Source organism: Bos indicus x Bos taurus, chromosome 8, assembly GCF_003369695.1.
Source record: "Bos indicus x Bos taurus breed Angus x Brahman F1 hybrid chromosome 8, Bos_hybrid_MaternalHap_v2.0, whole genome shotgun sequence".
NCBI lineage: Eukaryota > Metazoa > Chordata > Mammalia > Artiodactyla > Bovidae > Bos > Bos indicus x Bos taurus.
The window spans coordinates 38,568,364-38,592,667 of record NC_040083.1 but is presented as its reverse complement, the minus strand read 5'-3'; the positions used below and the strand labels follow the sequence as shown (position 1 = coordinate 38,592,667).

Genomic DNA, 24,304 nt, shown 5'->3' with positions numbered 1-24,304 from the left:
TCTTGAGAGTCCCTTGGACTGCAAGGAGATCCAACCAGTCCATTCTGAAGGAGCTCAGCCCTGGGATTTCTTTGGAGGGAATGATGCTGAAGCTGAAACTCCAGTACTTTGGCCACCTCATGTGAAGAGTTGACTCATTGGAAAAGACTGCTGCTGGGAGGGATTGGGGGCAGGAGGAGAAGGGGACGACAGAGGATGAGATGGCTGGATGGCATCACTGACTCAATGGACGTGAGTCCGAGTGAACTCCGGGAGTTGGTGATGCACAGGGAGGCCTGGTGTGCTGCGATTCATGCAACTGAACTGAACTGAAAGGGGAGTAGTATAAAGTTTCTCCCTTCTCAGTCTTCTTCTCACCTTGGCTAAAGACTTTGCTCTTTATTTCACAGAAAATGGAAGAAGCAATCAGACAAGAACTTTCATATGCTCACACCTTGTCTGTAACTTAAGACCTTCATCTGTACTCATATTCTCCATCTAACCCCCTCATATTCTCTAAGCTGACCCCTCCAACTTATGCATCCTCCCTCAACTAGTCAAGAATCTCCAAAGTACCTTCCATTGTCTGATCCATTTCTGCCTCTCTATTTGATCATTTCCGCCAGTATACAAACATGTTATTTCTCCCAGGAAGAAAAACAAACAAGGACAAAAACAAAACTAAAGCACTCTCTTTGACTCCAACTTGTCCTTCCAGGTACTACCCTACTTCTCTGCTCTACTTTTATAGAAAAACTCCAATTCCTCACCCCTCATTCTCTTCAAAAGACTAAGACTTTTACCCTCATTTTCCTCAGTTCATCATGAGCAGTTTCCTTTTTGAGACTTTTTTTTTAACCTGTTTCTAAAACATCACTATTTCTCTTGGTTATGCTCCATCTTGCTAAATATTCCTCCTCAGTATCTTCTGCTGAGTCCTACCATCTCCACCACATCTAAATGCTGGAATGCCCCAGGGTTCAGTCTCTTAACTGTGCTCATATACTAGGTGATTTCTATTATCTCATAGCGTAAGTATAATCTATATCCTGACAACCCCCAAATTTATATCTTTACTCTGGCTTATTCCCTTGAATTGCAACTCATATACTAAACTGCTTATTCAGTATCTCCAATTAGATGGCTGAAAGGGATATCAAACTTAACATGTTGAAATCCTAACTCCTCAATCCATCCCCTCCCCAAAATTCTGTTTCCTCTATCTCAACTATTGGCAATTTCATTATTCTAGCTGTTTAGATAAAAATATTGGCACCACCTTTTTCTCATTTTTTTTCTGACACTCCATATGCAAGTCTTAAGGAAATTCTACCAATCTTACTTTCAAGATATATCCAGAATTCAACCACTCTTTGCTGTTTGCATTGCTACTACTGTTGTCCAAGCCACTATCATTTTTCACCTGGACTACTGCTAAGCGTAACTGATTTCCTGCCTGTATCTTTGTGCCACTCTAATCTCAACCAAGTAGGCAGAAGGGAGTACTTTAAAAAAAGTCAGATCATGTAATTCCTGTTTAAAACCCTTCAAAGGCTTCTTGTCTCAGAGTAAAAGCCAAACTCCTTAAATTCCTATATGGTCTGGCTGTGTTGGTGTTCAGTCATTATTTCCGACTCTTTGCTACCCATGGACTGTAGCATGCCAGGCTCCTCTGTCCTCCACTATCTCCCAGAGTTTGCTCAAATTCATGTCCACTGAGTTGGTGATGCTATTTAACCATCTCATCCTCTGATGCCCTGCTTTTGCTCAAGGTGCAATACTTTGGCCACCTGATGTGAAGAGCTGACTCACTGGAAAAGATATGATCTGGCTACCTTTATCTGTATTTCTCTGACTCTCAACTCTTACCACTTTCCTTCTCATTCACTCAGCTCTCCTTATGCTCACCCCTTTGCATTTCCTACAAATGTCAAACATGCTTTCAACCTTAGAGTTTCTGCATCTTAGATATCCACATGGTTCTCTTCCCTATTTCCTTAAGGTCTCTTCAAATACCAACTCATCAAGAAAACTTTACCCAACATCCTGTAAAAAAAGCAATCATTATCCCATCTAAACCAAGCATTTCTTTCTTTTTTAAAAAGTATTTATTTATTTTTGGCTGTGTTGGGATTTTGTTGCCACGCTTGGGCTTTCTCTAGTTGCGATGAGTGGGGGCTTCTCTCTACTTGTGATGCACGGGCTTCTCATTGCAGTGGCTTCTCTTATTGAGAAGCATGGGCTCTAGGGTGTGCAGGCTTCAGTACTTGCAACACATGGGCCCTAGAATGTGGTGGCTTCAACAGTTGTGGCCCATGGGCTTCATTGCTCCAAAGCAAGTGAAATCTTCCTGGACCAGGGATCAAACCTGTGTCCCCTACATTGACAGACGGATTTTTAACCACTGGACCACCAGGGAAGTCCAAAGCGAGCATGTCCTTTTTTTTTTTTTTCCTATATAGCACAGTGAACTATATTCAATATCCTGTGATAAACCATTATGAAAAAGATGAAAAAGAATACAGTATATAGATGAGTCACTTTGCTGTGTAGCAGAAATCAACACAACATTGTAAATCAACTATACTTGAATAAAATACATGTAAAACATTTTAATTATAGGATAATTGCTTTACAATATTGTGTTGGCCTCTGCCTTACATTAACATGAATCAGCCACAGGTATACGTAAGTTCCTTCCCTCGTGAACGTCCCTCCCTCTAGTTGTCACCTCATCCCACCCCTCTAGTTGTCACAGAGCACCTGATTTGAGTTCCCCACGTCATGCAGCAACTTTCCACTGCCTATCTATTTTACATATTGTAATTTATATGCAAAATAAGTATATCTTATTCCCTTTAACCAGCTTCATTTTTCTTCACAGCACTTATCGTATCTGGCATTTGAGTTTGTCTGAATAGACATAACTAGTAAGGAGATTCAATCAATAACAACAACAAAATCTCTAGACATTTCTCCAAAGACACATAAATTGCCAATAAGCACTTAACAAATGTACTTAATTTCACTAATTATTAGGGAAGTGGAAATCCAAACTACAGTGATATACCACATTATACTCATTAGGATGGCTATTAAAAAAAAAGAAAATAACAAATGCTGGTGAGGATGTGGAGAAACTGGAATTCTTGTACATTTATGATGGGAATGTAGAATTGTACAGACAGTATAGAAAACAATATGATAGTTCCACAAAAAATCAGGTTTATGAGGTCTATCTTCTTTGTGAAATGCACCTTCTATCATTTAAAATATTCATCTTTGTTTCATTTAGAAAGAAATTAAAAGTAGAATTACCATAGTCCACTTCTAGGTATACATCCCCAACACTTGAAAGCATGGTCTTAGATATTTGTACACCCATGTTCACAGCAGCATTATTCATAATAACTAAAACATGAAAAGCCTCCCAAATGCCCATTACAGATGAATGAATAAGTAAAATGTAAGGCCTCCCCAGACAGCCATTTTGCTTTTTTGTATTTTTTGTATTTCTTTTGTATTTTGTATTTTTTGTATTTCTTTTCCACAGGGATGGTCTTGATCCCTGTCTCCTGTACAATGTCATGAACCTCCGTCCATAGTTCATCAGATCTAGTCCCTTAAATCTATTTCTCACTTCCACTGTATAATCATAAGGGATTTGATTTAGGTCATACCTGCAGATGACACCACCCTTATGGCAGAAAGTGAAGAGGAATTAAAAAGCCTCTTGATGAGAGTGAAAGAGGAGAGTGAAGTTTAAATTGACTTAAAGCTCAACATTCAGAAAACGAAGATCATGGCATCTGGTCCCATCACTTCATGGCAAATAGATGGGGAAACAGTGGAAACAGTGTCAGACTTTATTTTTTTGGGCTCCAAAATCACTGCAAATGGTGATTACAGCCATGAAAGTAAAAGATGCTTACTCCTTGGAAGGAAAGTTATGACCAACCTAGATAGCATATTCAAAAGCAGAGACATTACTTTGCCAACAAAGGTCCATCTAGTCAAGGCTATGGTTTTTCCAGTAGTCATGTATGGATGTGAGAGTTGGACTGTGAAGAAAGCTGAGCACCGAAGAATTGATGCTTTTGAACTGTGGTGTTGGAGAAGACTCTTGAGAGTCCCTTGGACTGCAAGGAGATCCAACCAGTCCATTCTGAAGGAGATCAGCCCTGGGATTTCTTTGGAAGGAATGATGCTAAAGCTGAAACTCCAGTACTTTGGCCACCTCATGTGAAGAGTTGACTCATTGGAAAAGACTCTGATGCTGGGAGGGGTTGGGGGTACGAAGAGAAGGGGACGACAAAAGATGAGGTGATTGGATGGCATCACCGACTCGATGGACGTGAGTTTGAGTGTACTCTGGGAGTTGGTGATGGACAGGGAAGCCTGGCGTGCTGCAATTCATGGGGTCGCAAAGAGTCGGACACGACTGAGTGACTGAACTGAACTTAGAGTAGTCAAAATTAAAGACACAGAAAGTACAATGGTGGTTGCTAGGGGATGGGGGAAGGAAGGTACAGAGTTTCAGTTTCACAAGATGAAGAGTTCTGGAGATGGATGGGCTAAGAGAAACACAACATTATGAATGTTAAAAAAACTGGTATTAAATATACCACTGAACCATACACTTAAAACTAGTTAAGACGGTGAATTTTATTTGTGCATTTTACCACAATGAAAAAAACTGGGGGGAAAAAAATATAAACCACACAGTAGGGGTTTTGTTTAATTAACATTACCTTGTCAGGACTTAGGAAGTGCCTTGCACACAGGCTCAAAGATATCTGAACTACAAATCAATGGGATACTACTAATTCCAGGACATCTTCCATAATCATAAAGTATGAGTGTTAAACTAAGTGAAACAGATAATAAAGCTTGATTTACCTGTTTCTTTGAAAAGCTTTCATTAACTTTGGTTCCCATGGCAGCAATTCGTTTAAAAGACGTATCAATGTACTATGCAATTCTTTTACAGCTTGCCTCCGATGATACCATTTGCCCTAAAAACACAATTTGAAAAGTAAATCCTTTAGATTTAATCTAAAAGTCAACATCAAGACTTATTTTCTGAGTAAAAAACAAAACAAAATGCCGATACCCATCAAATAAGTACATATCTCTTCTTCAGAAGGTTGCAGAAAGGAGAAAAATATCCTATAATAAATCTTCTTTGATATACTTTAAAGATTTTCAACTATACAGGAGAAATCTAAAACCCATTGAATCAAACCAGGACATAAAAAGTTTTCTAAAGCTTTTAATTGGGTCAATTATAAATATTCAATAAATCACAAAAATGCATGTAAAGATACAAACATTCATATAATTATGTAAATTATATGGCTCATTTCTGTAATATTTCCAAAAGGCTGGGGGGGGGGGGGGAAGAAAAATCCAAATTGTTATCATGTCCAAAAGCAGTCCTCTTAACAAACTTCCTTAGGAAATTTTACAATTATTTTATTTACAAATGTTTTCAGCACAGAAAAGCAAACAAGTGGTCACCATTTCGATTATTTTTATGCTATACTAAGGGATAATAACTTGACACCCGCCCCCCCAACCCCGCCATTTGCTAAGTATTATCCTAAGTATTTCATTCATACATGGAGAGAAAGAGACAGGGAGAGAGAGATTGAGTGAGCATGAGTGTGTACACGAAACAGCAGTTACAAAAACCTTCTAAGGTGTGTGCATTTTTAGTCTTACTTAACAAAAGATGAAACTAAGGGTCAGCGAGATTAAATGACTTGTTTAAAGGTTCTCTGACTTAAACCCAGATCTGCCTGTTGGTGTAGTCCAAGTTCTAGAACTAACTATATTACTACCTCTTAAAAACTGTATCACATAAATTCAGTCTGACACAGGTTATAAAAATCTCTAGTAAAGATATATTTCACCGTACCCATAAAATTATTTGCATACCATAGGAACAATAAGATTATAGAAGTTATATCTTTAGGTAAGCTACTGCTCCACGTCTATCAACATCACCACCACCACTATCACTATTATCATTTACTGTTATATAACCATGTTGTAATTTTTATTTGGTAAACAGCTTTGAAATATAATTTACATACCACACAGTCCACTCATTTTACTTCGTTTATAACAAAAACATACAAGTAAATGTTACAGATCACATTCAACCTGCATGAAACTAGATTTCATCCCACAGGAACTCTGAGTCACATTTGTATACAGGCAGAATATTAAGGCAGAAAAATAACCACTCCCTAGAGTAGAGCATAGGAGAAGGCAATGGCACCCCACTCCAGTACTCTTGCCTAGAAAATCCCATGGACAGAGGAGCCTGGTAGGCTGCAGTCCATGGGGTCGCTAGGATTTGGACATGACTGAACGACTTCACTTTCACTTTTTACTTTCATGTATTGGAGAAGGAAATGGCAACCTACTCCAGTGTTCTTGCTTGGAGAATCCCAGGGATGGGGAAGCCTGGTGGGCTGCTGTCTATGGGGTCGCACAGAGTCGGACACAACCGAAGTGACTTAGCAGCTGCAGAGTAAAGGATATACTAATCTGTGCATAAAATTCCCAACTTTATTTGTGTCTTCTTAGCAGCATAACAAATTATTATATGTGAAAAAATTTCAAGAAAAGTTAATTTTTATTTCATATACTAACCTGAACAGACATCTTGTCAAAAGCTTTCTAAAAGGACCCAACTAACAACAAGTTATACCTCAAGTTATTTTTCTCAAAGGAAAGCACTCATTGTAACCCATGAAAGTAAAACTAGACTATGAACAATAAAACTTAGCAAAAAAATACTTTTAACCTATGGAAAGCTATCTGAAGAAGATGAAAAGGCAGATGATAGTCACCCTAAATCCTTTTTGGAATGAGGTAAGATTTTGTTTCAATAAAAAATAGAAAATAGGTAGATGGAGAAGACTTTTCCCTTTAACAAGGCGTATTAACAACATTCCTTTTTCTACATCTCAACTTTTATTTGGTTCAAAAATGAAATGGTGACTGTGGAAATAAACTTTTCCTAAGCTAAAGAGGGAAAGTCGCTCAGTCATGTCCAACTCTTTGCTACCCTATGGACTATACAGTCCATGGAATTATACAGGCCAGAATACTGGAGAGGGTAGCTGTTCCCTTCTCCAGGGGATCTTCCAACCCAGGGATTGAACCCAGGTCTCCTGCACTGCAGGCAGACTCTTAACCAGCTGAGCCACCAGGAAGATGATGCTGTTAAAGTGCTGCACTCAATATGCCAGCAAATTTGGAAAACTCGGCAGTGGCCACAGGACTGGAAAAGGTCAGTTTTCATTCCAATCCCAAAGAAAGGCAATGCCAAAGAATGTTCAAACTACTGCACAACTGCACTCATCTCACACGCTAGCAAAGTAATGCTCAAAATTCTCCAAGCCAGGCTTCAACACTACATGAACTGTGAACTTCCAGATGTTCAACCTAGATTTAGAAAAGGCAGAGGAACCAGAGATCAAATTGCCAACATCCGCTGAATCATTGAAAAAGCAAGAGAGCTCCAGAAAAACATCTACTTCTGCTTTATTAACTATGCCAAAGCCTTTGACTGTGTGGATCACAACAAATGGTGGAAAATTCTTCAAGAGATGGGAATACCAGACAACCTAACCTGACTCCTGATAAATCTGTATACAGGTCAAGAAGCAAGAGTTAGAATAGGACATGGAACAACAGACTGGTTCCAAATTGGGAAAGGAGTACCTCAAGGGTGTATATCTCACCCTGCTTATTTAACTTAAATGCAGAGTACATCATACAAAATGCCAGGCTGGATGAAGCACATGCTGGAATCAAGATTGCTGGGAGAAATATCAATAACCTTAGATACACAGAAAACACTCACCCTTATGGCAGAAAGCGAAGAGGAACTAAAGAGCCTCTTGATGAAAATGAAAGAGGAGAATGAAAAAGTTGGCTTAAAACTCAACATTCAGAAAACTAAGATCATAGCATTTGGTCCCATTACTTCATGGCAAACAGATGGGGAAACAGTGGAAACAGTGAGAGACTATTCTTTTGGGCTCCAAAATCACTGCAGATGGTGACTGCAGCTGTGAAATTAAAAGATGCTTGCTCCTTGGAAGAAAAGCTATGACCAACCTAGACAGCATTTTAAAAAGCAGAGACATTCCTTTGCTAACAAAGGTCTGTCTAGTCAAAGCTATGGTTTTTCCAGTAGTCATGTATGGATGTGAGAGTTGGTGTGAGAGTTGGACCATAAAGAAAGCTAAGTGCCGAAGAATTTATGCTTTTGAACTGTCATGCTGGAGAGGACTCTTGAGAGTCGCTTGGACTGCAAGGAGATCAAGTCAGTTCTAAAGGAAATCAGTCCTTAATATTCATTGGAAGGACTGATACTGAAGCTGAAACTCCAATACTTTGGCCACCTGATTCGAAGAATTGACTCAGTGGAAAAGACCCTGATGCTGGGAAAGATTGAAAGCAGGAGGAGAAGGGGATGGCAGAGGAGGAGATGGTTGGATGGCATCACCAACTTGATGGACATTAGTTTGAGAAAGCTACCCGAAGTGGTGATGGACACAGAGGCCTGTCGTCCTTAAGCCCATGGGGTCACAAAGAGTCAGACACGACTGAGCAACTGAACTAAACTGAACTGAAGCTAAGGAGAGCAGAAAGAGGAAAGATATAAGGAATGAAGCTGGGGAGAATATGCTCTTCCTGGTATAATTAAATGGAAAAGTGTTAAAAGACTAGGGGGTGCCAGCATGCTGAATTCCTTATTGTGCATGCAAGCTAAGTCACATCAGTTGTGTCAGATTTTTTGCGACCCTATGAACTGTAGAGCCCACCAGGATCCTCTTGTCCATGAGATTCTCTAGGCAAGAATACTGGAGTGGACAGCCATGCCTTCCCCCAGTTATTAACTGGAAGTTAATATGAAGAAGAATGACAGATTTGAGTTAACCTAGGCAGTATGGTTGCTGTATAAGTTCGCATAGTGGTGGTGGAGCAGGGAATACAGAACTAACAGAATTGCAGGACGTTTAGGACTAGGTAGTTGAGGCACATGAAGTGGAGACTGTGTAACTGGATACTATTTCAAGACATTTATCAGCTCTGTTTGCGTTTTGACTAAATTACAATATTAATTTTTATAGGAAAGAATTTGAAACATATTAGGAAGACTTTACCTTTTGATTTTATTTTGGTTACTAAATTTTAATTAATCTAATGCCCAGAAAATATATGACTGAACTAACAGCACACAGGGAAGGGGTCATATAAATTCATCAGAGAACAGACTTCTAACTTTCATATAACTCTGTTTCACCCACTGACCTGTTTGTAAATGTCTAAGGTCTTTTAATTTTATATATGTTTTTTTGGCCTTCTTCCCTTTCTTTAGTCTAAATATTTGCAACTTGGGGTAGTGATGGTGTGGCTCCTAATTTATATTTGAAAATGCCTATTTAATCACTCTGTATTTCAAAAAAAGTTTATTATTTCCATAACACAAATTACAGAAAGTAAAGGCTGATAAAATGTTTGACTAGAGAAGATACACATAAAGGATATAATGACCTCAACAAAAGGGCATCCCTATACCTGCCATGGGGTATGTGTGTTATCGATCAAAAGGTGGGACATGTTTAAAAAAAAAATTCAGACTCACTACTCTGGGACTGGTGTTTGATGCAGTAGTGTACTTTAATCATTTGACAGTAAAAGAGAAACTCACACTGCTTGTTTCATTTATTATCTTCTTTGGTCAATATAACCCAAATGGATTTAAAATAGTGTGTTCTTTTCTACCCAGTGCTGATCTCAAGAGTATCACAGTATACAATGAAACTAATGTAGAGAACTTATGAATTTTTAAATAAAGTTAGCCAAATGGTAATAATCTGACTTAACTTAGATCTAATATAAAATAAAAATCCATTTAAAATTAAATAAGTATTTCCTGAACTTTCAATCAGATTAACTGAAAGTTAGCAATAGCTTTTATGACTGACCAACTTTATATACACAGATAAAGGAAAAACTATCATGATTCTAGGATGAAATTTTTAAAGCTAAAGGGGAACTTGGCAGACATAATTTTACAGATGGAAAATGTTTAAGGTAAACAGAGAAGTACTTGTAGGTGGGAGAGACTTTAGAACTTTAGATCTCCTGAATGCTAAAATCCATTTTCTTTCCACTGCACAAAGCCACTTCTCATGGCTTACATACAGACAGTCCCTAAAGAACAGACTGTATTGTGTAATTCCTATATTTACATATTTCTGTGATGCAAATATTAAAATCTCTAAAATTTACATTAATTAAAATAATACTTAAAACTATGGTGATCTAAAGTTTAAAAGTGAATTAAAAAACAAGGAAAACAGCAAGCTCCCCATCTCCAAATACATGACAATATGGCTACAATGAAAATCAGAAAGGCTCTTACAATCTTCATCTGCACTGATCAATAGAGAATAAAAGATAAAGATGGTAGGTAGACAAAAATTTAGAGATGAGCTAACATCTATCCTACTCAAACTCTTCCAGAAAATTGCAGAGGAAGGTAAACTACCAAACTCATTCTATGAGGCCACCATCACCCTAATACCAAAGCCTGAAAAAGATGCCACGAAAAAAGAAAACTTCAGGTCAGGATCACTGATGAACATGGATGCAAACATCCTTAACAAAATTCTAGCAAACAGAATCCAACAACATATTAAAAAGATCAACATCATGACCAAGTGGGCTTTATCCCAGGGATGCAGGGTTCGTCAATATTCGCAAATCAATCAATGTGACACATCACATTAACAAATTGAAAGATAAAAACCATATGATTATCTCAATAGATACACAGAAAGCCTTTGACAAAATTCAACATCCATTTATGATAAAAACCCTCCAGAAGGCAGGCATAGAAGGAACATACCTCAACACACTGCTACTGCTAAGTCACTTCAGTCGTGTCCAACTCTGTGCGACCCCGTAGACGGCAGCCCACCAGGCTCCCCCGTCCCTGGGATTCTCCAGGCAAGAACACTGGAGTGGGTTGCCATTTCCTTCTCCAATGCATGAAAGTGAAAAGTGAAAGGGAAGTTGCTCAGTCATGTCCGACCCTCAGCGACCCCATGGACTGCAGCCTTCCAGGCTCCTCCATCCATGGGATTTTCCAGGCAAGAGTACTGGAGTGGGGTGCCATTGCCTTCTCTGACATAATAAAAGCTACATATCATAAATTCATCGCAAACATTATCCTCAAAGGTGAAAAATTGAAAGCATTTCCCCTAAAGTCAGGAACAAGACAAGGATGCCCAGTTTCACCACTACTATTCAACATAGTTTTGGAAGTTTTAGCCATAGCAATCAGAGAAGAAAAAGAAATGAATCGAAATTGGAAAAGAAGAAGTAAAACTCCTACTGTTTGCAGATGACATGATTCTCTACATAGAAAACCCTAAAGACTCCACCAGAAAATTACTAGAGCTAATCTAGTAAAGTTGCAGGATATAAAATTAACACAGAAATCCCTTGCATTCCTATACACTAACAATGAGAAAACAGAAAGAGAAATTAAAGAAACAATTCCATTCACCATAGCAACATCTAAAAGAATAAAATACTTAGGAATGAATCTACTATCTAAAGAAACAAAAGACTTACATATAGAAAACTATAAAACACTGATGAAAGAAATCAAAGATGACACAAATAGATAAATATACCATGTTCATGGATCAGAAGAATCAACATAGTGAAAATGAGTATACTACCCAAAGAAATCTATAGATCCAATGTAATCCCTATCAAGCTACCAACGGTATTTTTCAGAGAACTAGAACAAATAATTTCACAATTTGTATGGACATACAAAAAACGTCAAATAGTCAAAACAATCTTGAGAAAGAAGAATGGAACTGGAGCAATCAGCCTGCCTGACTTCAGGCTATATTACAAAGCTACAGTCATCAGGACAGTATGGTACTGGCACAAAGACAGAAACATAGATCAATGGAACAAAATAGAAAGCCCAGAGATAAATCCACGCACCTATAGACACCTTATCTTTGACAAATGAGGCAAGTATATACAATGGAGAAAAGACACTCTTTTTAACAAGTGGTGCTGGGAAAACTGGTCAACCACTTGTCAAAGAATGAAACTAGAACACTTTTTAGAACTAACATCCAAAAAAGATGTCCTTTTCATTATACGGGGCTGGAATGCAAAAGCAGGAAGTCAAGAAACACCTGGAGTAACAGGCAAATTTGGCCTTGGAGTACGGAATAAAGCAGGGCAAAGGCTAATAAGAGTTCTGCCAAGAGAATGCACTGGTCATAGCAAACGCCCTCTTCCAACAACACAAGAGAAGACTCTACACATGGATATCACCAGATGGTCAGTACTGAAATCAGACTGATTATATTCTTTGCAGCCAAAGATGGAGAAGCACTATACAGTCAGCAAAAACAAGAACGGGAGCTGACTGTGGCTCAGATCATTAACTCCTTATTGCCAGATTCAGACTGAAATTGAAGAAAGTGGAGAAAACCACTAGACCATTCAGGTATGACCTAAATCAAATCCCTTATGATTATACAGTGGAAGTGAGAAATAGATTTAAGACACTAGATCTGATAGACAGAGTGCCTGATGAACTATGGAATGAGGTTCGTGACATTGTACAGGAGACAGGAATCAAGACCATCCCCAAGAAAAAGAAATGCAAAAAAGCAAAATGGCTGTCTGGGGAGGCCTTACAAATAGCTGTGAAAAGAAGAGAAGCAAAAAGCAAAGGAGAAAAGGAAAGATATAAGCATCTGAATCCAGAGTTCCAAAGAATAGCAAGGAGAGATAAGAAAGCCTTCCTCAGGGATCAATGCAAAGAAATAGAGGAAAACAATAGAAAGGGAAAGACTAGAGATTTCTTCAAGAAAATTAGAGATATTAAGAGAACATTTCAGGCAAAGATGGGCTTGATAAAGGACAGAAATGGTAGGGACCTAACAGACGCAGAAGATATTAAGAAGAGGTGGCAAGAATACACAGAAGAACTGTACAAAAAAGATCTTCGTGGCCCAGATAATCACAATGGTGTGATCACTCACCTAGAGCCAGACATCCTGAAATGTGAAGTCAAGTGGGCCTTAGAAAGCATCACTACGAACAAAGCCAGTGGAGGTGATGGAATTCCAGTTGAGCTATTCCAAATCCTGAAAGATGATGCTGTGAAAGTTCCGCACCCAATATGACAGCAAATTTGGAAAACTCAGCAGTGGCCACAGGACTGGAAAAGGTCAGTTTTCAATCCAACCCCAAAGAAAGGCAATGCCAAAGAATGCTCAAATTACTGCACAACTGCACTCATCTCATATGCTAGTATAGTAATGCTTAAAATTCTCCAACCTAGGCTTCAGCAATACATGAACCGTGAACTTCCAGATGTTCAAGCTGGTTTTAGAAAAGGCAGAGGAACCAGAGATTAAATTGCCAACATCCGCTGAATCATCGAAAAAGCAAGACAGTTCCAGAAAAACATCTATTTCTGCTTTTTTGACTATGCCAAAGCCTTTGACTATGTGGATCACAATAAACTGTGGAAAATTCTGAAAGAGATGGGAATACCAGACCACCTGACCTGCCTCTTGAGAAACTTGTATGCAGGTCAAGAAGCAACAGTTAGAACTGGACATGGAACAACAGACTGGTTTCAAATAGGAAAAGGAATATGTCAAGGCTGTATATTGTCACCCTGCTTATTTAACTTATACGCAGAGTACATCATGAGAAACGCTGGGCTGGATGAAGCACAAGCTGAAATCAAGATTGCCAGGAGAAATATCAATAACCTCAGATATGCAGATAACACCACCCTTATGGCAGAGAGTAAAGAAGAACTAAAGAAGAAAGTGAAAAGAGGAGAGTGAAAAAGTTGGCTTAAAGCTCAACATTCGGAAAATGAAGATCATGGCATCCGGTTCCATCACTTCATGGCAAATAGATGGGGAAACAGTGGAAACAGTGTCAGACTTTATTTTTATGGGCGCCAAAATCACTGCAGATGGTGATTGCAGCCAGGAAATTAAAAGATGTTTACTCCTGGAAGGAAAGTTATGACCAACTTATACAGCATATTAAAAAGCAGAGACATTACTCTGTCAACAAAGGTCAGTCTAGTCTAGGCTATGGTTTTTCCAGTGGTCATGTATGGATGTGAGAGTTGGACTATAAAGAAAGCTGAGTGCCAAAGATTTGATATTTTTTGTGGTGTTGGAGAAGACTCTTGAGAGTCCCTTGGACTGCAAAGAGATCCAACCAATCCATCCTGGAGGAAATCCGTCCTGGGTGTTAACACATTGGTAGGACTGATGTTGAAGCTGAAACTCCAATACTTCTGAGCAACTGACCTGAACTGAACTGAGAACACTTTCTAACAGCATACACAAAAATAAACTCAAAATGGATTAAAGATCTAAATGTAAGACCAGAAACTATTTAAAACTCCTAGTGGAAAACAGGCAAAACACTCTCTGATGTAAATCATAGCAGGATCCTCTATGACCCGCCTCTCAGAGTAATGGAAATAAAAGCAAAAATAAACAAATGGGACCTAATTAAACTTACAAGCTTTTCCACAACGAAGGAAACTATAAGCAAGGTGAAAAGACAGCCTCAGAATGGGAGAAAATAATAGCTAATGAAGTACTGACAAAGAGTTAATCTCAAAAATACACAAGCAACTCTTGCAGCTCAATTCCAGAAAATTAAGCAACCCAATCAAAAAATGGGCCAAAGAACTAAACAGACATTTCTCCAAAGAAGACATACAGATGGCTAACAAACACATGAAAAGATGCTCAACATCACTTATTATCAGAGAAATGCAAATCAAAACCACTATGAGGTACTATCTCACTCAGGTCAGAATGGCTGCTATCAAAAAGTCTACAAACAATAAATGCTGGAGAGGGTACAGAGAAAAAGAAACCCTCTTAAACCTTTGGTGAGAATGCAAACGAGTACAGCCACTATGGAGAACAGTGTGGAGATTCCTTAAAAAAAACTGGAAATAGAACTGCCATACAACCCAGCAATCCTACTGCTGGGCATACACACCGAGGAAACCAGAATTGAAAGAGACACATGTACCCCAATGTTCATCGCAACACTGTTTATAATAGCCAGGACATGGAAGCAACCTAGATGTCCATCAGCAGATGAATGGATAAGAAAGCTGTGGTACATATACACAATGGAATGTTACTCAGCCATTAGAAAGAATGCATTTGAATCAGTTCTAATGAGGTGGATGAAACTCGAGCCTATTATACAGAGAGAAGTAAGTCAGAAAGAAAAACACCAATACAGTATATTAACGCATATATATGGAATTTAGAAAGATGGTAACGATGACCCTATATGCAAGACAGCGAAGAGACACAGATGTAAAGAACAGATTTTTGGACTCTGTGGGAGAAGGCGAGGGTGGGATGATTTGAGAGAATAGCACTGAAACATGTATATTATCATATGTGAAACAGATCGCCAGTCCAGGTTAGATACATGAGACAGGGTGCTCAGGGCTGGTGCACTGGGATGACCCAGAGGGATGGGATGGGGAGGGAGGTGGGAGGGAGGTTCAGGATGGGGAACACATGTACACCCATGGCTGATTCATATGAATGTATCGCAAAACCCACCACAATTCGTAAAGTAATTAGCCTCCAACTAAAAAAAAAAAAAGAGCAGAAAAAAAAAAAGATGGTAGGTAGAAAGATTAAGGAGTAAATGGTTATTTGTGGAACAGTGTTATAACTGTTTCTATAATAAAAAATACATTTTATAAGCTTTACATATATAAGTTTAGTCCTGACTTTTCTTTATAAACAGGTACGTCAATATGGAGATAAATGAACTATTTCTAATAATCAGAATTCTATTTTCAGGAATAAAAAATGTTTCTAAAATAATCCCAATGTGTTACATGAACTTAATAATCCAAATATTTACTGATGGTCACTTTAAAAAGAAGAGTGATATATCTTTTTTAAATAAATTTACTATAAAGTTTAACATGAAGTATGAATTCAAGCTCACACCATGGAACCAAAAGTATACAGTATGATCTAAATTTGAGGCTTACCTTTCAATATTTTCTCATCCAATGTCCACAGCAGCTGTAGATTGCCAGCTCCCTTTCCATGAGATGGCTCAACTGTCAAATACTAAAGCTTTTATAACCTGATAGGGATTACTACAACAAGGAGTTTGTCTATGGTCACAAGATAAGTGCTTTATTATATTATGCAGTTTTATAAGCTTTATAATGTGATATGTTAATAACCTAAGGAACTACAAGAGAAAGATACTCTGAAAAAACTTACAAAACTACACAATATTGTAAAATGGAAAGCTAAGTCTGTTTGTGTGAAATGAGTGGGGAGGGAAACTTACCTTACAACTAAAGAAAAACTCCATTCTGCTGCAGTAATCTGGGATGGGTATGACAGACCAGCAATAATACTGGCTGGGGTGTTGCGAGGAGAGGGAATTGGCAATCTACTGATGCTGGGGACACTGAACATCTAGAAGGAAGAAAAGAGGAAAACAAATAAATTCTAGATTTATTAAATGTCTCATCATTATGGATCTTTTGCACATTTAATAAGTTTAGATACTCTGAATATTAGGTGAAAGTAACTGATTTATACAATTCATTCTGTTACTTTTAGATTTTCTTACACCAATTTCTAAACAAAATCGGTATCAACTGTTGTATGCAGAAAAAGATTATCATATATAAATACATAAAGAATATTTTTAAATTGAAATGGTATTATTGTGATAAAAATATAATTTTTATTAAAAAGAAGAGTACAAAAACATAATGTATATGAAAAAGGCATCAATGCTCTCTTTCTATATGCTTCTATTTATACATGTTGCTGGAGCACAGAAACAGGGATCATAAAACAAAAGCATTTTTTGTTATAGGCTTGGTTCTTGTCACAGACATAAATCATATGGTGGAAAGGGATTATATAATAATACATCATGCTTTTCCAAGAAAATTCAAATAGCTTTTAGAAAAGTCAAATGGATTTATATATAAAGATGTCTTATTTAAAAACATTAGGAGTATCCAAAGTTAGAATAATTTAATGGAAATGGATAAAAACACAGCACAAGTTAACTGGAATTAAGCATTTTAATAATTTAATTATTTCACATTCTCCTTAATCTAAGTAATAGTAAATGAAAAAGTAACACGTATTTACTTTTTTTTCTTATTCCTCACCTAAAGAAACTACCACTATATTAATATATTCCTGCATATTCACAGTTTTGGGGGTAAAATACCACATTCATCTTGGTGGTATACAGTCTCTTGAAAAAGTACTAGTTAGACAATATAGTGAAGTGTTTGAATATTAGTATGGAAGAAGTTAAAAAAAGTATTTTAACACTACCAGAGGTCTTAATATGAACTATTCTATCATATACTAATGTTTTCTCTTTAGGTACTCTTACCCACTTTCTCTTAATACTAATTCAATAGGAAACAAAAGCATAAAGATATCCAACACTGCACAGCACGTACAATGTTTCCATTGTATTTCTAAATGAGCATTTAACTAGAAAGCATGATGATCAACAACTACATCAGTGATAATACTGGAAATTTCAGTGTCATTTGACTTTGTAGAGACTGTGAACAGATCACATTCCCAGTAGTCATTATTACTGGGGAAGAAAATCTAACAATATGGATATAACTGATGGTATGTAACCACTTCCATTCATAAAGAAGAAAAAATCCTGGACTAGAAATTAACTACTGAGTAGTATCTGAATCTGACCCTTTTTAGTAAACTGGTGGTAGCAAAGAGGTTAATAACATTTTATCAAATCTACACCTGTTATCAGAAAGGTGGGTTCTCAAGCAATTCACAGCACAATCTGAATCACTAAGTAATGCTACACTGGTAACACCAGAGCATAAAAAGTTCCATGTAAATGAAACTATGACTGGGGATATACTAAAAGTAGGGTCAGTATTCTACTTATTTTTACTTTCTCAGGCTCCATTACAATACCCAGCACACAGCAGGTCCACAATAAGTATTCAAACCACAGAAGTAAATTTCTAAGCTGAGATTTTCTACTTAGCTGAAAAGATTTTTAAAAATTGATAAACATTCCTAAAATACATGTCTTCCAGATTTTCTGAACACACAATGAATATAATTTAACTCTTACTGACTTGTTCATCATTATGAACAAGCCATTGTTTCATATTTTAAAGCAGTGATGCTAGGGTTTACAGGGCTATAACCTATATTCCTATATTAAGTGGTTATTGATTACTGTTAGTTTTGGACCCTGAAGTCTTTTTTGTTTCTTAAATTGTCTATCAGTATTTCATGCAACTAAATCTGTCTTAAAATACTTTTGTCCTAATTAAAAGCACTTGCTACAACTAGTTAGCATCATATCTTCATTAAAAGAAACTGGTTCCATACAAGGATATATATATACATATTTTTTTTTTTTTTCCTATTTTAAAGTGCTAGAGATCCATATGTGGACTCTGTCTTCTATTTAGACTCTTTTTTATTCTTTGGTAGATCTAGATTAATTTTCCTTTAATATATAATGAATCACTTTTACCTTCGTATCTATAGAGTATAATAAAATGGTAGGGAAGTTTTATTGAGTTGGACACGACTGAGCGACTGAACTGAACTGAATCTTCTCTATTGTTTGGATGATATTCTTCCCTAATCCACAAAAGGTATTAAACTATTATATCTTTAAATTTTGGGAGCTTTCCAAAGATTTTGATTTCTTCTGTAATATAAATAAACAGAATGATACAAAGTTCATTTTTGGTCTCAAGCACCTTATGGATTTAAATTCAATTTGTCAGAACTCTTGTCAGTGAAAGGCAGTAGAGTTAAATAGAAATAGATAAATAGAAAATAATAAAAATTTACTTGGGGCTTTGAAAAATATTTGGCATTTAAACTTACTTATATTTGAGTACGTGTGTATGATATGTAATTCAAAAGAGTTTAAAGCAAATTATAAAAGCTGCACTATGAAGCTCTACCTATAGAAGGATCTGTCACCTAGTTCAATTCTTCCTTGAAGTTCACTCCATGCTGAGAACATGCAGTATTATTTCTCTGGCTGATGTAAAAAATATAAAACACTTTCCCTTTTTAATTGGAACTTTCATTGGGAGAAAACAGGTTCAAATATTACTTTTAAGAAAGTTTCCCTGATGGGATACAGACTACATCAAATTCCAGTAAGTGGAAACAGTGAGCACTATTATAGGAGTTAATATCCAGTTCTCAGTTGAGCAGAGTAGTTATTAAATGTCAAAAAAAAAAAAAAAAAAAAAGCCCCAAAGTGAGACCTACCATAGACAAATGAAGATAATGCATTCTCAGATAATTTGGTGACTACAGTCAATTGAAGCTTTGTCTTACTAGCCAGCTATTGTTCTGGTTCATGTTTCCCGTCATCTAGTTCTCTTTCCTTACTATTATTTTGAGTATGTCAGTTAATATTTGATTCTTCATAAAGTCCATATGTTATCTACCTTTCCACCCTTACTCCCAAATAATATATAAACATGTCATTAAGTGAGTGAAGCAAGTGTCTAGAAGTAGTGACTCCTGAATTTAAATAGCTTGAAAATCAAAGATCAAGTCTTTTATAAAAGGACAGGAGTCAGCCCAACCAATCCTGATTAAAGATTTATCCTCAGGATTGGGGAGAAAAAGCTTAAGCTCTAAAGTGAATTACTTGAGGATAAAGACTTTCAGCCTCTGAATATCATTACCAAGTTCCTTGGTGTTATGTACAGTACACAGACCACATACTCATTGAGGAAGTACTTATTGAGGAAGTATGTGCCTAATGAATAAGACTAGAATATGACAGGTAAAGGAACTTATTTATTATACAGGGTTTCCAAAAGGTTATTTTAATTTTTTGAAAGCTTTAAATGTGACTATTTAATGGCAAAGCATCTTCCCCCCCACAGCTGAGAGTTTTTTCAGTTTTGTTAACCTTTATCAAAAGATCTAGAATAAGAAAATAAGATACATAATGATATAATCATCAAAAACTTATTTAAGGATAATTTAGATATTACTGCAATCTCTGCATGACTGATACTTGAGGCCAGATAATTCTTTGTTGTGGGGGGCTATCATGTGCATTATAAGATTATACAATGTAGAATATTTTTAGTAGCACTACTGGCCTCTATCCATTAAGTGTCAGTACCACCTCTTCAACTATGTCAATCAAATATATCTTAAGACATTGCCGAAGTCTCATAGTAGGGGTGCAAAATCATTCCTCATTGATAACCACTGGCTTTTACAAAACTCTGACAAAAACTAGGGTGTAATCATCTTTGATCTAAGCTTCTGATTTCTCTAATGTTTGATCTAGTTAATGTACAGCCTTTGGTTAAGCAAGAGAAGTCCTATTATTATGAATTTAAATTATTTCAAGAACATAGTAAAGATTAATTTTATTCATGACTTGCAATTTCTTCCTAATTCTCTTAAAACATGTCTTACAAAAAAACTACGCTTTTTGACATACTGTAATTATTGTGTATATATTTTTGGATGTTTTTAAAAGTTAACAATTTCACAAATACTTCCATATAGTAACAATGATCTACAAATATTTTATTTTACCAGCCTTATGACATACCACTGTTAATATTATTGCTCTCTTTACTATGAGAGAGATACTGAACATAATATCATGTAAATTACTTTTGGGGGGATAGGGGAGTAGTGTGCAAATATGGGAGGATAAAAGTTAAATACTAACTACGACTACAGGACCAAAGAGTACAGACAGTTTTATAGCTTTTATTACATACTGAATATGAAATCTGGAAATATCTGAAGTCTTAAAACCTGCTCAGTGCTGAAGTGATTAACTGCTAAAAGGTGTATTAGAAAGATATGGTATTATATTTTAAATTTTAGTTTATCTATATTGACAACTATCATTTATCATGTCATAGTCCAGACAAGGTTTCTTTTATCTTTTTGTTTTCTGCCAAATGTTCACTTTTCCATATATCCCATCTCTACACTGACTTTTCATTATCAAAAAGACTGAAAACTCTTTTAAGATCTAAACAATACTATAAAACATAAGGAAGTTATGCAAATATGAGAGATTAGGGTCACTTGAAAAATTAAGAAATATAATAACCATTTCTGTATTAGTCTTATGAAAATCTATCAAGTTTGATTATTTATACAGCAAAAATGTTTAACAAATTTCAAATGTAATAGGATCAGGAAAATTTATCAATATCTTAGGTGTAAAACTATCTTTCTGGAAAACTAATAAATTTCCAAAGTACAACTTTTATCTCGATTAAACCCACAAAGATAAAAACAATAAAATATCACGATGTCTTTAGAGCACTAAAAAAACCCCCTATGATCTAAATAATAATGAGACAGACAAAAATTAAAGGATTTTGTCAAACTATATAATTCTATTTATCTCTGTCAGATGTCTCACTTTAAACAAAACTCAGGTAGGTAATTTGTATGGCACTGGAAGATGTAAAGGACATTGATTCCTCTTTGAATAAGCCTTTAAATGAAGTAATGGGATCAAGTGAACTAAAGTAAACTCAAGAAAATTAAATCATTTATTTCTCTCTTCACACTATAAATCATAAGTAGAATTAACTGTCCTGCAATAATGAGTAAACAATCCAGATTTTAAAAGACTAACTCTTCCAGTACAATGAGCAGTTTAATGGCAAAACCTCCAAGAGATTAATAAAGCTTTTTTAATGGAACATTGACCTGGATGAGGAAATGGGGTAATTCTTCCTTGTTGCTTTGGTAAGAAAAACATCTTGAAATGCCCTATAGAGAAGCTTCCCAAAACAACCAGGTGTTTAAATGAATCCATGTTAAAACCCTCTATCACATATGTAATTTCTATCTTTAGTAACAACATTTATGACAACCAAAAGTTTATATGGAATATATATCTTCTTTGTTTTTGAAGCCATTATTATGGATATGAAAGTTGATGAACAATAGAGTTGTTTTGACATTATTTTTCACAGTGATATCCTCTTATGAAGAACAATACTAATAACTTCATTTGTCTGGCAATGGTGAAGGAAGCTCACTATGCAAGGAATAAACAAAATGGTTATCACTACCACCAAGTTCATACATTTCATTATTAACAAAATCTCTCCAGTTCTTACCATGAGCCCAATTTTGACAATATGGCTACTTGCTCTGCAACCATCAGTTAGGGCAAGTAAATGGACACACACAAGAAATGACAGACTGACAATGAAGAGACAGAACAAAAGCAAGCAAACAAACAAAAACCTTCAAAACATATAACCTAAAGGCCTATCTGTGAATGTTTAATAAGAGTTACTGACATCAATAGATTTTTAGGGAATCAGTACAATTATGGATATTCATAATAATCCCTGAGTTATCAAGAAAAGGGTTCAATTATGCTCAGTATAGTACCAGGAGGCAGGGAAATCTTTTTCATTAAATGATTAAAGTAAGGATTTTAGTACTGAATGTTTAGGTTTTCTAGAAAATTCAGTTAAGTGGAACCCCTACTCCCAAATGATGACAAACGAGTATTCAATACCAACATAAAGTTCAATAAAGCTTATCATACTCAGTATCAGCTTTTGTAAAAAATAAGGAATGACACTGAGATGTAAACTTTTACTATTCCTTTATTTCTGCCCATTTTATTGATTAAGATAAGTATTCATGAAAACAATTTTTTAGTCAGTTTATTTTAGGGCAAGTAGCCTGTATACAGATAATCTCAATTATTCCCAAAAAGTAAAGTTCAAACAATTTCTGTTTCTTAAAGAGCAGAAAACATATTTTAAAACTAATATGCAAATACCAAGGGTTATGGACGTGTCAAAAATTTAGAGACACAAAACCTAAACAATTAAAACCTATATATAACCTAAAATTTTCTGATAAACATACCCCTAAGTATTATAGAGTCAAATATTTGTAATTTATATTTTCTTTTACTCTTATAATTACTTCTGTGAAGGAAGGCAATATGCTAATCCCTTATACTACCAATGGAAATGAGGTGGATGGCTTATAAAAAAACTCTAGGATGCTTGCAAAAGTCTTTTTGTCTTACACTACATAAGTAAGCACATAAGCCTATTATGCTTTAAACTATCCATTAAAAACAAAATCCTAATTTATAATATGAGAACAAATTAAGATGAATGTTATTGTTTAACTGAAGCTAATAAAAAATAACAAATTTACTTAACAGAATTCTGTTTAGAGTCATGAAGCATGGACAAGTCACTAAAAATAAATGGCTTCTGCAAAAAAAAAACTTTAAATATCCTGATCAAAATTTTTTTTTCCTATTAAATAATAGAATCACTCCTTTAAAAACATACACACAAAATACATTAAAAAATACTGGTTGAGGAAAAAATATTTTAATATAGTTTGAGAAATATATCACAGAGGTTGTTTTAAAACATGTAGGGTTCATTCCACACCAAGAGACTGCTGACGTATTCAAAACAAAACAAAGCAAAACAAAACAGATAACCTCTCACAGTCTTATAATGATCTAAACCATTTTTAATGGAAATAATCCTAAAATAAGTTTTCTGCATTCTCAGATTATATATTGTACACAAAAATGTATTGAACATGATGCTTTCTTAATGCATTTGATAGCTGTCCTTATCTTATCTCTTAGATTATAGCCAATAGTCTCAGGGGTATCATGTGGGATACTTCTGAAATGCTTAAGGCTGTTTTACCTCTGTATTAAATGATCTCAGAGTACTTTAATTTCCTTCCTTCAGAGTGCTACCAATATGTCCTTTCTGAACAACATATAAAATGAGTATTACAAATCTGCTGATATGAATGAAGCTTGCTGTACCTCTAACCTTATTATCATACACAATTCTAGATTAACAGGTTCTGAACAAATTCCTAAATGTGGTTTCATGACATTCCTGAGGCATAAAATAAAGAGATTTTTAAAAATAGTGACTGATTTTTTTTTTCAATGCTTAAAGCCTTCTCCATTTATTTATTGGTGTTTGTGTTTCAAATCTATGATATAATAGAACTATAAGTGTCAGTTAAATGGGTATTACTGATTTAACAAATAACATAATTGAGTGTTTTACCAAGTGCTGGGTGAATAAAAATAAAGCCCTTTATACTCTATTCTCTCAAAAACAGTTAAAAGCGAA

At 35.8% G+C, this 24,304-nt stretch overlaps 1 protein-coding gene across 2 annotated transcripts in view; it reads right to left on the bottom strand.

Moving 5' to 3' along the window:
- The window catches only part of KIAA2026 (KIAA2026 ortholog), a 110,626-nt gene that overhangs the window by 7,825 nt on the left and 78,497 nt on the right, over positions 1 to 24,304 (bottom strand). For both annotated transcript variants that reach the window (XM_027549321.1, XM_027549322.1), the window contains one exon: positions 4,879 to 4,994. In XM_027549321.1, the coding sequence (XP_027405122.1) occupies positions 4,879 to 4,994 (116 nt within the window). The remainder of the gene's footprint in view (positions 1 to 4,878; positions 4,995 to 24,304) is intronic.